The sequence below is a fragment of the Dermacentor andersoni genome, chromosome 11 (genome assembly GCF_023375885.2).
Source record: "Dermacentor andersoni chromosome 11, qqDerAnde1_hic_scaffold, whole genome shotgun sequence".
Classification (NCBI taxonomy): Eukaryota; Metazoa; Arthropoda; class Arachnida; order Ixodida; family Ixodidae; genus Dermacentor; species Dermacentor andersoni.
In genome coordinates, this window is record NC_092824.1 from 88809827 (window position 1) to 88824566 (window position 14740).

Genomic DNA, 14740 nt, shown 5'->3' on the forward strand with positions numbered 1-14740 from the left:
ACGGGAGAGCCTGCGGGCGGCAGGCGAACCCACAAGTCGGGTGCTGAGTGAATGCGATCGCCAATTGGCAAAATCTTGAGAATTCCAATGTCGACGTGTGACGGGACGAGCGAGTGAGCAGAGTTGCCGAGCTGCATCAGGCAGCGGTCTTGGTACGCACTTATCTTGTCGTGGACTGTAATTTCGCAGTGGCGTGGTAGCCACTGAAATATGTAACGGCCGTTCTCGGAAAGAGAGTATAGCAAGAGGAAAGGTAGGAATGTTAACCTAAGAAGCTCGTAACCGAATTTGTGACCCTGCAATCAGTATCTTGTACCGTGTAGAAGAAACCCTGCCGTGTATCCTATATAACAAAGCACAGCCGGTTCCCTGTGCAACGAAACCATAGTGAAATAAAGCAGACACTTGCCAAATGTAAAACTGTAAAAAAAATGTAAACATAAAGTAACCTGTTGAAATAAAGCAAACACTCGCCAAAAATGTAACACACAATAAAATCCCTAAATAAATGTTTTTCTTTCATCATTTTTTCTTACGTTCTTGCGTGAATGATTCGTTTCACAGTGTTTCTCGCCTAACGGTTTTCCCACATGCCCAGAAACTCTACGTTGTATCCTTAAAGAAGCATTACTGTTCCCTATACAATAAACCCTACAAATGCTACTTGTACCCTTTACAGAAAACCATACGAATCCTGTTCCATACAACAAACCCGACCCTATACAAAAAAAATCCCACTCACCCTACCCTGTAGCACACTAAGCAGCAGCAGCAGCTGACCTCGCGCAAGAGATCCCGTAGCCTGGAAAGCATATCTCAGTCAACGCGTGTCATGTTACTTTCCAAAGAGGGAAGCTCATTTCTCTCGACTGAATAAACCCCGATCGCAGGAACCAAGATGATTTCATTTTAGTATCGGTAAGCTCCCGTTTCACTCTGCCTTTTTGGTAGTAGTCGCCCGTGCCCGCTCGCATCAGCACTGCGCCTCGTTCCGAGAACTTCGCGTTTTCTTCTTTTCTTTTCCTTGCTTGCGGACTACGGTGATCAGGTTTCCGGTACTTTCAGCGTGGACATTCAATCCATCTGCAATTGGAGCAGCGTCTTGCAAGCCTTCCGCTAGTTTGATCTTGTCTTTTACAAATCACTTCGTTCTTTCTTTTATTTCTTGATTTTTTTTCCTTTACCGATTCTCGTTGCGTCATGGTCATCGGGCCACACTACAGGCGCTGTATTAATGCTCGAACTGCATAGCTCCATCTCTTGCTGCAGCTTAACAGAAGAGTTTGGCTTTGACTCGCAGTTTAGAAAAAACACGAGTCGAAAAGAGGAACGGACAAAAAACACGCCGTCGAGGATGGCAGGTAATCAGACGCTGTGATGAAATTAGTGAGCTTCCAGGCGTATAATGGACTTAGCGGACGCGAGACAGGATTAAGTGCAGATTGCTGGTAGAGGATTGTAGCTTGAATGAGACATTAAATATGATGCTTCTGCTGCTGATCATGATGATGATGATAATGCCACTGCTGCTGCTGCTGCTGCTGCTGCTGCTGCTGCTGCTGATGATGATGATGATGATTACTGGCGACTATATATAAGTCATACACCAACTTCAACGCCGCAAGTATTCGGCTTTTGCCCTCTGTCATAGAAGGTGGGGATAAGACGAGTTGTGCCGTTGATAATAACATGTGATAATAATCAACCAATTTGATTTTCCCATAATCGAAAGAAACAATATACATTCCGCTCTCTAATACACCCGTTACACTTGTCCTTCTGAGACTTTTGCGATATTAAGCCCACTTTTGCCAGTGGCGCCTCTGCGTGTGTATTGTATGTTATCCGTGTATTGTCCTCATACGTGCGTCTGTTCTCTAACCGGATCGCCACCAGGTGTACACGTTCGCAATTGAGTATGCGCTCATTATTTGGGACTCAGTATAGCGCGTCGTGCAACTTATCTTGGCCTCTTGTCTCTCTATGTTCCAGTGTGTCTAGAACTATACGAGGACCTCGTTTAGTCTGGTTAGCCAAATCCGTTCCAGATTTTGAAAATGATGTTTTGAAAATGAACCAATGATGTTGTTCCTTTTTTTTCGTACCTTACATGTTTCCTAATATCAATATTACTCTTGCACGAAAAGAAGTACCCGTCATCATTCTATGCTGACTAGATCACTTTTATTTTGGTTTCATTTCAGTATCAAAATGAAAAACACTTTTCACATAAGTGATCCTATGAGCTCATTAAAGAGTTGCGAGAGGGGTTAATATAAGTAATACAAATAGTAATAAAAGGATCAGTGAAAGACAAGTAACACTGTTGCGAGACAAGTAAGCGATACAAGCGCGTTTGACTATTGCAACCAGGGTGCCGAACCGAAAAAAATACCGGTTCAAGTTCGGGTTCAATGCGTTTCGATTTAGCTATGGTTCAATTCCAGTTCGGAGACACAAAAAATCTGTAACGGTTCGTGAATCGGTTCGCAGCACTGAACCACTTCGCGAACCGGTTTGGCACGGCAAACTTGATTTTGCCCTGTGGTGGTACGCTGTACAGTGCTATCGACTTGCCCGCATTGATTGATTGATTGATTGATTGATTGATTGATTGATTGATTGATTGATTGATTGATTGATTGATTGATTGATTGATTGATTGATTGATTGATTGATTGATTTACAGCCTGTAATTTTTCTCAAACAAGTCAGATACACGCAACCTGAATCATCACGTACTTTATTTTTCGACATCGCAGGTGCGCAGCCGATAAAAGAGCAAAGAGAGCGAACGGAAGAGCCAGTTGTCTCTCGGCCCGTCCGCTTCGGCCCCATCCCGAACGTCGCCGGCGAGAAGGACTATGACGATGGATAACACCGGGTTCCGCAAGTTGGTGCGACATGCCCACGATGAACCAATCCGCAACAACAACGCGGTTACCTTCAAGCTACTCCGCACCGGTAAGCCACATTCACCTGATGTCTGCGGAAACCTTTCGAAGCGCTTTCAATGGCACAATATCAGGCTTTCCCGCACGTCAATCGTGGGCCTCACCTACATGGGCACGGCCGAAGCCATTTTTACCTATCACCGAAGATCAATGGCGGATTTTGAATAAAAACAGATTGGAATAGTTAGGTTATTCCAGCACTATGTGACTCAGTTCCAGTCACTAGCACTTTTAAAGCTGAAACACGCGTTTTCAAGACTTGGACGGTACGAGGAACGGAGAGCGGTAGGAATGACGTCACCAGCCCGGATGTCGACACCATAATTAGGATTCTGGTCCGAAGACCGCCATCTTTTGTTAGGTCAAACTAGGTGCATTGAGAGGTGCGTTATGAGGCCCTCCTGTACGTTTTGCCTACCGTCTGTTAAATGATACTACGTGTCATGAGATGACTCACTTCACTGCACGCCTTAATTGTGCCGGCGTATTGCGAACGTGGAGAGCGACCGTTTGCATAACTTCGATCCTTGTAAGTTTAGCGGTGCTTCACATATATTACTTTTAGGGAGTTATCGCCAAACGCTGTCTCCTGCATTAGTCCTGATTATTGCACAGGAAGGAGCCGTGGGCAAAGCTCTATGCCGACAGTTAATATCAAGCCATGGGAAGCTCGAGAGGATGCGGGCGTTTGGGGAGCCTTAGCTATGCGTCGTACCTCTGTTAGTCGTATAGATTATACAGAAATCCAGGTACGATACGTTCTCGTAACACAGTGCTTGTTGCCTTGACCATGTAGGCCAATTTGTGCGGTCCCGGCATTTCGCTTGACGGAAAGAACTTTCGTATCCGTGAAATGATGCAGTACCGGTAAAAATTTCTATTGGCATTAAGCGGCCAGATTTCGCATTATGACGCGTTCAGATTGCCCAGCAGTCTGCAGGCACGACCGAAACCAAGGCCGTGTTGAAAGCAGATAAACATGACCTAGAATAAAAATCTTACTGGCCGAACAGTACTCATGCTTCCGACATACTGGCTTTTGGTCTATGAATATGGTGACTTTTCAACAATATTTCTAAAAGTTTTCATTATGAAGGGTGCTACAGCTGTGGTGTTTCCTTTGTAAAAGCGGCTTGTTCGACTGTTTAGCAAAAAGGTGTCAAAGACCTACAACAGAGGGCAATAAACAAGGAAAGCCCACGCTGTGTGTGTTGACCGTTTCTCCTAGCGCCATTTACTAACGGTTACTTTTGCTTTCGAAAGCAAATAGACTGTCGGTTGGCTTCAGTCAACGGCCAGTAGAACTTCAGGAGGACCTGTCTTTCTGATAAAAAGAAATTACCCTTATTCTTTTTTATAATAATCATTTAAATATATATAAACAACACAGAGAAAGAGGAGCAGGCTACAAGTACCCTTCTAATATTCACACCACTCCCGCCCGCATGAAGAGGTGAGAAAAAGAGGGAAAGACAAGAGGAAGGCACAACCACAACACATCACATGGTACAGATAGTATGAGCGCGGCGGATGAGGGTCGCATGCTATGTTAAGAATTTTCCTACGGCTTTTGAAACCCATATGGAGTTGAAGCTCGACCTTTCCGAAGTCAAGCCATTAGGCGCAGTTCTAGAAAGCTGAAGCTGTTGGAGCTTGCCCCAACGACACAGAGCTACCACTGCTAAAAGTTGGCCATTCTAAAAGCAAGCGCACAAGCGTTTCACTGTATACCGAAATTCTCGTGTGGTTCACGCTGCACATTCCTCTGAAAGACGCAATTCGCGTCTTCTTCACTCGCCTCTGATCCCTCAAGAGGCTGCCGCAAATAGCCCGATTGAGAGAAAAAAAAAACTGCTATTTCTGGACACGCTTAGGGTCCGGGCGCGGTTCCACAGACCGAGATCCATTTATCTCCCTGAACCGCAGCCGCCGCGGACTTGGGCTCCTAAAAGGGTTAGACCTTGAACGACATCCGGCTTCGCAGTGGCCCAGGCGTGGCCCCCGTCGTTTCCGGACAAAACCACAAAAGCGCGTCTGGGCCCTTCGCAGATATTTTTGGCCACGCTTTCTTTTTCTTTTTTTTTTCGTCATCCTATATAGACTCGCTCTAACCTTACTCAGTAGATTAGGGGTGGTCCAGAAGTTCGAAAGAGTCCACAAAAGCATTGAAGGTCCTAATGGCTCGCGTACCTCAGTTACAGTTATACTTTGTCCCGATATAACAAAGGAGCAGACGTCGTTCGATCTTCCGGGAGACCGAACTCAGAAATGTACGTCACCTGCATCGTGTGGATCTTCATGCCAACCGGCCGCCAGACTTACTCAGCTTGATTCATCAAACACATTCTCGTTCTTTCGCTCTCTCTCTCTTTCTCTCTTTTTGTTTTGCAAGCTGTATGAGGAAGATCGGGATTTCGAATTACGTATAGCAAAAATCTTTATGCCGAAGGCCTAGCGCTAAAAAAAGCGGCGTTGTCTTCTCTTCCATGCAGACGCCGTCGACCTCGATGGTTGCGTGAGTGACGTAACAGAGCAAAAGAAAAAGGTACAAGCAGTGGGCGGTGCATATCTGACTAAATATTTGCACACATCTTTCAGTTACTCGCGCGGAAACTCGCACACTCATTCGCTTTCTGAAAGTGCTCGTGAACATCTATAAGCCTTGGTTCCACTTGGAGAGTGAAAGCGAAAAAAACTGTCACTTCTGCCCCGTCCAGATAGCAGATCGCTCCCATATCATGTGACGATGCCCCATCGAAACGCTCTCCCTCACCCTCAAACCATTAGTTAGTAGCGAAGAGCTGTGGGAGGCTGCCCTGCGCAGCTCCGATCCCACCCTACAGGACCGAGCCCTGAGGTGGGCTGAGGAGGTAGCGGAGGCCTACCACGACTGGTAGACGAAGGTCAGCCGCATAAGGTGGTGGTGATGGACGCCTGTTGGGACTGGTGCACATAGACCTCCCTTTTCCCGCCCGGTCCCTCCCCTTTCTCAAGAAGAGAAATAAAGTTTATTGATTCTCTCATCCCCACAGAACCTACCTCCCGGTCATTCTCTGCCCTTCTGCACCCACAAAAAGCAGATGCATATAAATATTGACAGTCTCTCTCTCAGGGCGAAGCACTGAGAGCGATACCAAGGTATATCGTTGCGTTTGGACTCCTCTGGTGGTGTTCTCACTATGGACTGGTGAAACTACACGCGACTGCGGCATACGCGGGTGCGCCTAGATTTCTGGCAGAATAAACGCTTCGACACGACGCGTAGAGCCTACAATATCATCACACAGGAGTCACTGCGCCGCCCGTAAAGAGCGACGCATGCAAATTACATAATTTCCAGATTTCGACCACTAATATTTCTTTCTTCGCTTTTTATCAATCAGAAGACTTAGCATAAAAGGCATGTGCTGTGAATGACATAGTCCATGACCTTTGCTTACGCTGAAATCCTCAAGAAATACTAAGAAATAACTTATTCAGCAACATAGACCTGGTTTGCGCAACTTGGGAAGTTGGATAGTATAGATCTATCTTGCACGTACAGTATAGGTAAGAATATAGCGTAGTTATACATGAATATGTACGGAATATCCCGGCAAAGGCGGAAATTTCGCCCGGAGCGTCCGCGTAAGCAATAAAAGGAAATCTCAGAAAGGCAAGACCAATGCGTAACTTGATTTGTGAGACTTTATGTAAACTATCAAACATATATTTAAATATGGTATGGAGCGTAGCTGGAACAAGAAGAAGTAAGGTTAGGCAGTAAAGACATTAAAGCCAAGTTCACAGCGAGTATGAAAGAAAGAAAAGTTAGCACAGAAACAGCTTTGTTTCATGTCGACGCGACATGCATCCGCGCGGCAAAGGCCTAGGACTGAGGCTTCAAAACATAGTACTATAGGAACAGTTATTTCTATCCCAATATAGCGAAGTTCAACAAGTATTTTTTTCTCTGGTATAAAACCTGGCGGCAACATATTTTTTTACTTATTTATTTTTTTAAGGTCGAGATGGCGCAAGCTTTCGAGACGGTGTCCCACCCAAATAGTCATGTACTCTCGTCTCAGTGCGATGGCTTCCGATGCTTAGAATCATCATCGTCCATATATACATAACTGTACCCTCACTATACTGGGATTATCGTGCATTACCCAAAACATCTTTAGCGTTTGCTTTTTTTCTGCATGCTCGACATCCACTCTGCCACGACTCTTCGTTACGTAAGCTAATATATGCCTCTGTCCAAAGCAAACGCTAGCTGCTTTTCGTTTACGTAATTGCCTTTATCATCCGATCGGCGTAACTAGATCGCGGTTAGACGTCGAAAGCTTCATGGTACACAACGACATTTCTCTTTCTCTATCTCTCTCTCGCTCTCTCTTGCGTGGTGCACTCAAATTACGCTAGATGCGTTTACCTGATATGTGCATTTCGTAACAGCGCACGCTAGACGTCCCCAACTACCGTGCCAATGCGACAGTAAACGCATCCGAGAGGGAAAAGGAAAGCGGGAGTCCGAATAAAGAATCGCGAGTGTGCGGATATTGCATTATGTAACGCTAATCACACGACACTGTTCGTCCATCTGTTCGTGTGCCGTAGAGTGCATGTTTGGAGAAGGGGTGCGATAACGCATGGACTCTCGCTATTTCTTTACCGTTTTCGTCGGCGGTATTCTGGCAGGATGTTGTTCCAGGGAGACACTCATCTCCCTGCCTGTACCAAAGAAACATCTCATCTCGCTGCTCCACAAGCATTCGGCCAATGATCAGGCAGATGTATAATTCCCGCGGCTGTGCCGGCGAACGTTGTGCTGCTAGCTTTGCGCACAAAAAACTGTTCTGACAATGTGCGAGGTGACGAGTATAAGCTATGTCGCAGAGACACACAATGGGGGAGGAAGGAAACAGGTAGGGGAAGGGAACCGTCAGAAAGGAACAAGAATGTCCCGTGATCCACGCGATCTTACGGTAAACTGAACAGCTTTTGACAGAGAATGGCCTTGTGATCATGCTTCTTCTATCATGGAAGGACAAATTGTTCGTCTGCCGGGGTTGTAGCTTGAATCTACGAAACCTACAATCACGCATTTGATTTCATTCCGACCAGCGACTTTCGGTACTCATGATTATAACTGCGCACATTCAAGCGCTTTTGTGTACAGCAGTCTCGAGCATTCTTGAGAAACCTAGTCGGCTTGACGACACACACCCAAGAGAGCGCGGTCTTTAGGGATCGCCGTTCGCGGGCAACGAATGGGGTTACCAGCAATACGCCAAGTCGGAGATTTCGGAGGTAATGTCACAGCTTTATTTACACAAATTTTCCCGCGTGTGCGTGCGTGTATGTGCGTGCGTGCATGTAAACGGATCCATTTGGCCACATTCGCATACTCAGGCACTCGCTATAAAAAAGCATCCCTTTTAGACTCGCCTACAACAACACTGACATAAGTTTAGAAAACGCTCTGTTACGAAAAGCTCGCTCGATATGCGTTGGAAGCCTTCAGCTATGCGCCTGTTTTGTATCTGGCCTTACATAATGAGCGATGAAGCTTGGACCGCTTCCTTTTATTCTTTCAGATCAAAGATCTCTTTTTTTTTCTTGCTGTTTTTTTTATTGGGCAGGACAGCCTTTTCTGATCCAACAAGCCAAAGCTTTACGTAACAAAGCCTGTATTATTCAAAAATGAAGTTTGCCGCAAGTTACAGTGCTTGGAGTGAGTTTGCTACTTTACTCATAAACGAACAAGCAGAAGCACTTAAATGCATGATACAGGTAGTTGATGAGAATATTCTACGCTGCTACTTTGATAACTAGAGTTACTGCTGGCTTAGTTGATGGTCCTTCATATTGATCCTCTGAATTGTTAGGGACAAAAACAAGAGAACCGCACAGAGAATAGTGGATGCGCTTCTCCAGCACACAAGGCCAACAACAATACCAATTAATGCGCGCGGACGCATCGATTTCGCTTTCAAGAGAAGACTTCTCCGAGAAGATTCCGCCAAACCTGCGCTCCCCCCGCGTGATTTAAAGTCACATTGCACTACCACCCGTAGGACGATATCCGTGCTCTATGGAATGGCAAAGGTGCTTAGAGAAAGTCATTCTGAAGATCTACGTGAACCCGCGTTGTTTTCCAGAACAGATGAAGTCGTAGAATGTCGCTCGTATATTTCGCAGCGGAGTCTACGCAGCCCGTGTTGCAACAATATGAAGCCTTCTCAGCGAAAAAAAAAAATAGACAGAAAAAAATCTTGCGGAGAAAAGTCTACTTTCACAACCGCTACTAAGGGAACGGCGGAGCGCACTTTGGCGAGGCATACTATATTATACCACCCTCTCGTTCCCCGCATCCTAACGCCCCTAAACCCTCCCCCTCCCCCTTCCTCCCTCCCCTCTCTCTTCCTCCCTCCAACTTGTGGCGCGCAGTTCGGAGCCAACTGCTCTCGCTCTCTCCTATAACGTCGCCTGACATTTTCTCTTATTTACGAGCGACCTCGTCTCCAGCGCGCATAACCCCGGTCCCTTTGTCGCGCGGCCGTCAAGACGAGACAGAGACCGGGACATTGTTATTTAAAGCGGGACAAGGTAGGGACCCCGGCATGCAATCCACGTGGCCGGTGGCTCGCTGCGCATGAGAGAAAATGTGCGCGCCAGGAAGAAAGGCAGAAATCTTCACCGCGTTCCGGGCAGATTCCGAGGACTTTCTTCGTAGACTTGCTTCGAGCGTTCAAAAATTTCGTACGGCTGCTCCGCGCCTGCGTCGGCGTCAGAATAGTTGCATGCAGTGGCATGGACAGGCGTACCCCTTCCATATGCACAAATAGGAATCAACTCGTAGGTTTTGCTCGGCTCCACCGAGTTGAATGCAGTTTCGCCCATGGACCGAGCGAGACGCTGCCTTTAAGTGAGCCGGATGTTCTTTCCAGAGTGTCTTGGGTGATTCCTGTCGGGAGTATCATTTAGTGAAGATTAAAAACGTAATCTGCCTTCAAGTCATACCTTTTTGTTCTTGTTGCAATTTTTGTTTTTTGTACGATGCCTGTCGGTTTTTACAAAGTGTATTGAGGGGTGATCAGAGAGTCGCAAGGCTAGTTTTAAAGCCCAAAGGAAACAGCAGCGCATGTACGAGGCGAGTATAGGAAAAACCTGGTATGTTCTTTGGCAATCATTAGGCTGGATAACTGAGTACCCCCTTCTCCCTTCCCCCAGTGTAAGGTAGCCAACCAGACTATTGACTGGTTAACATCCCTGCCTTCCTGTATTCTTCTCTCTCTCTCTCTCTCTCTTGAATAACAAGTTTTCGTGAAATCCAGGGAAAAGACGGGGAATGCGGGAGAAGGAAATTCGATACGATGAGCAAAATGTGAACAAGGTGAATGCAGGAGCCAATGTTTCGACAAGTAGACTTGTCTTCTTCAAGGCGACGTACGCTTTCCTCGCCACAGTATATATAGGTGGGGTTTTCGTGAAGAAATTTGCGTGCAGCTTTGTGATTTCAGTGTGGACTGCGATGAACAAATCACTGATGGCATATTCGCCAACGATACTCTCCTTTTCTTTTTTTCGACGAAAATACTTAGAAAGAGGAGATGGGGGAGAGGGGGGGGGTTGTCCCATTTCCTAGCGACAACTAGCCCTTGTCACTTGGGTGGTAGTATAGGCTACAATATAAAAAGCCAGATTATTGCATTTGGCAACCCTTAAATAAAACAGAAGAATAAGAACATGTACCGACACTAACCGCAAAAGTATTCCTCGAGAATTCCTCATTGAAATAAGGTCCGCGGATGTCGGGCGTTTCAGATGCACAGAATTAGACCTGGTGCAACAGAGTCAATAACCGTCACAAATTCTAGCGCCTCGAAAGAAGCGTTGAAGTGCATTCATGACATTGTGATGCGGTAGTTTTGATGACCATGGTAGGTAAAAAAAAAAGTTTATTGTGAATCAATAAATTCAGCTCTTGCCTATGTGTAGTCTGAGCGGGACAGTCAAGGAGTAGGTGGGTGTGCGTTCTGGTCTTCGCGGCCGCACGAACACGTGGAAGAGGACAAACACTCAATTCGAAATGAAAAGCGCTTTGCGTAAGCACTTCCTAGACGGAGACGATGTAAGAGGGCGTGGATGCGCCGCGGAAGCTGAGGGTGAAGCTGGTACAAAAGATGGGGGTAAACTGCCCAAATAATTGATTCCGTTGGGCTCTTTGTCAAACAGTTCGACGCACACAGTTCCCGGCAGTGGGTATTGGGTCATACAATTTTATGGCGAAGGTTGCAATCAGGGACGATACTTCCTTCAGGTTTCAGAACATTTAAACGAGAAGAAAGGGGGTTAACCGAGTGGCCCGATATTTATTAGTCATATCATAAGAAGCCAACAAACACTGACACCAAGGACGACATAGCCGAAATTGTGCTTAATAAATGAAATAAGGAAACGAGAAAAAAATGGAAATGAAAGTGGATAAAAAAAAAACATTTAGAAAGAAATAAAACAAAAAAGACATAATCTTCTCAGGCTCCGGGCACATTTAGCATTGCCAACGCTCAGGGCTCCTTAGGCTAAAGAAGTATCACGAGGATTCCAAGAGTTGTTGGTCGAAATTGCTCAAACGCTACGCCACAAGCTCATACCAGCATACGTACAAGAATATGTGCGCGTAACGTTAGGGAAGTGTTGTTTTAGAGTTGTTCCAAGAAGTCTGTTGTGAAGAAAACTGATCTGCGACCACACTTAATCAGTGGCAAGTCGCATTCGATGTAAACTGCTGGATAGAAGGAAGCATGAAGAAGAAAATTACTTCAATAGCACGTTAAACACAGCCGGAGTTCCGAGAATGGTCTCCATGCTGCAGCACCCAATAACCGCGCGCTAGAGAAGGAAGAAAAAAAAAATAAACACGTCACGCCCATTACTGCACATAAGTGCCTTATCTCGACATCGTGTCTGCAGAAGGCACCGGTAAATTTACTCGGCAATTCCTGCAGTCGTTTCGTAACGATGCTTACCACTGCTAATGGCAGCGGCCTTCCGGTGCATGCCGCATTTCGCCTGCCTGCGTTATACAGACTTTCCGGAAGTAAGTTCTGGTTACGAAAGTGGCCCCAATTATGGACTCTTTATTCGTGGTGCTATTGTGTGCACTACTGCGGAATCCAACGCAACCCGCACCGCCAGTGCCGCCAGCGTGATGCTCTGGGCAGAATCGCACAATGGTGGCAAGCTTGAAATGATATTGCACTATTAAAAGCGTCGCGTGAAGTTGGTACAAAATAAATCTCTCAGCTTCCGATATTTCACAGTGTTCCGTAACCTTTTTAAAGAAGAAAAGAAACCTCGCTTGTAGTTTCCACAGGTTGAAATTTTTTCGACACCTACAAGAAATTGGGACGCTCTTAAGAAACGTCACATATTACGCCGTTTGAAGAGTCGTTGGCATTTGGTGCCTTCGCACACGGGATAAATAGAAACAGAGCATAGAATGAAGGCTTTACATTATACCTTGAACTGTAAGTAAAAACTCGTTCATCGTGTTCCCCCCCCCCCCCCTTTTTTTTGGTCATATTGAGTAAATAGTCTTGTTACAGTTTTCTTTACAGGCAGTCTATACATCATGTGTACTCTGACTGATTGATTGGTCGATTGATTGAATGATGATTTATTTATTTATTTATTTATTTATTGATTTATTTTGTTTGCCACAGTTCACCGTATGAGCAAACCGAGGGAAAACGTCCTTCCTAGAAGGCTTGGTGATTCTTTCGCCGCCTTTATGATCTACGAGATCAGCTTAGATAATGCAGAATCATGGTTACCGATTATCTTGAAGTCCACATTACTTTAAGGAATGATCAAACCATTCAAAGAAATCAGAAAGATAGAACAAATACAATTAGTTAATCCCCCACAGTTAAATGAGATATCTGTTTATTTGCTACTGTAATATGCTACTGTAATCCATTGTCACTCGTATAAGAATGCACTTCGAGCATTTGTAAGCCATAATTAGTATAAAAAGAAGCATAATGTTCTAATTTCCGGTTTTTCCAGTTTCATAGGCCTCTTTACTTAAAAGATTTGACATTTCTCTAGGACAAGTTCGCAAATACACAAAGCGGTCTCGCGTAGCTTACGGCAGAAAGCTGGGCTAGTTGGATTTCCGGTAACGGTTATCGACCCGGTATGGCGGAATATTACCGGATTCAGCTTACGCAGCCCACAAACTTTTCCGCGACACTAGTCATCGCTGCAGCAAACTCGCGCCGCGCGAACCCGACCGTTGCTCATGGCGACGGCTTCGCGCAGGAACGAGATTTGGCCTGCTTTCTTTGTTGGCCCACACCGCCGCGCTGTGCGCCCGACGAAGCTCGTTCTCTTGGTCGGTGACCGTACGACGCCCGCGCCGAATATCTGGTGCGACAGGTGGAAGGCTCTGCCGCCGGCTTTCTTTCTTCCCTTGTCTATTGCTCAGTTGCCCTAGTTCCCTTTTCCGGCCTTCTTCATCGTGTTCGTTGTAGGCATAGTTGTCTTTTTCTCACATTTCCTTTTTTCGTCTGTCCTTTGATTCCTTCTTCTTCTGCTTCCTTTTTTTTCTGTTTCTTTCTGTCTTTCTTCAGTTTTTTTTCCTTCTTTGATCGCTTCTGCCTATCCTTTCTTCTTTCTTTCTCTTTAATTTGCGAACAATGGCGCTGTCGACACATATAACAAGCTTTCCCCTGCTTATACGTCAGACCCCGTGTCTGGAGGTTCCCGAGCAAAGGTGATCTGTGAGGCACGCTGCTTGAGCGCGTTGTTAAAGGCACGTTTAATGCTTTAAAAATTTCTAAGCGTTAAACCCTTTCATTGTCACTGACGTACCGGCCCCCTTCCGCGTTCTGATCCCGCCATGTCACTGAGGCACCCGTACGTTCCCCGCCCTGTCCACTAGGTTGGGCGCAGTAAGACGAAGTAGGCGAGCTCGGAAGTGTTTCCGCCATCTGTTGTATATTTCTAGAAGCGTATTTTCTCCTCTCTCTGGGTTTGCTCAGTCTGGGTTTTTGTTTGGTGTGTCGCTGGCGCGGGCTCCCGGACTTTGTACACCGATACGACGGGGACTCTCGGTTGAAATATTGGCGTCGCAGCGCCAGGTCACCACTCTTGCGTGTTTCTGCCGTCTGTCGCACGTTCATTGAAGGTGTCTCGCATTGTTCTCTTCTCCAGGCAGCCCCTCCGCTCCCGCGACGAGGGTGCTCCTTCAGTCAGTGGGCTTTAACCAGAATAGCTCTGTCGTCTGACGTACCTCTTTCATCTGTTGCTCTCCGTTTCACCTGTTGCTTTCTTTGATTTGTCTGGTCGACTACGAATGAACGAAAGCGCCCCTTCCTTGATTGTGGCCGCGTGACCGCTTTGAGATGGCTGCTCGAGCGGGACCTTCAAGTGTTGACTCGAGCGGAGGCTCTTCTGACTCCAAATACGAAGCAAGCTTGAATTCAGAAGATGACAGCTGTCCTCTCAGAAAGAGGCAAGTTCGACCGCGTCGGACTGGAATCCTGACAGGGCGGTTACATCGCGAAAAGATGCGCGCCAGCACAAAACTAAGTAGGGGATAGGAAACGAAGATGTAAATGTGAGGACCACTGTTCGCGTCAATTTTAATGCGTTAGCATTCTTTGGGTCCTTCACTCACTTTCCGGAGACTGCGTATGTATCCATGCGCGTTTCTATCTATCCGTTTTCCGGCCCGCCTGGGTCCCTAGGTAATCTGTGGTCGAGTGGCTAGCGCGTAGGGCTGCTGTGCG

The 14740-nt window shown here is 46.3% G+C and overlaps 2 protein-coding genes across 10 annotated transcripts in view; one reads left to right on the top strand and one right to left on the bottom strand.

Annotated features, from left to right (window-relative positions):
• LOC126518320 (uncharacterized) overlaps nt 1-14740 on the bottom strand; it is a 467293-nt gene that overhangs the window by 296592 nt on the left and 155961 nt on the right. The window lies entirely within an intron of this gene.
• The window catches only part of Stacl (SH3 and cysteine-rich domain-containing protein), a 326980-nt gene that overhangs the window by 95207 nt on the left and 217033 nt on the right, over nt 1-14740 (top strand). For all 7 annotated transcript variants that reach the window (XR_008609657.1, XM_055064400.1, XM_055064399.1 and 4 more), the window contains exon 2: nt 2763-2964. Coding sequence is in view for 6 of the 7 variants with exons in the window: in XM_055064400.1 (XP_054920375.1) it covers nt 2865-2964 (100 nt within the window). In the remaining variant the exon portion in view is untranslated. The remainder of the gene's footprint in view (nt 1-2762; nt 2965-14740) is intronic.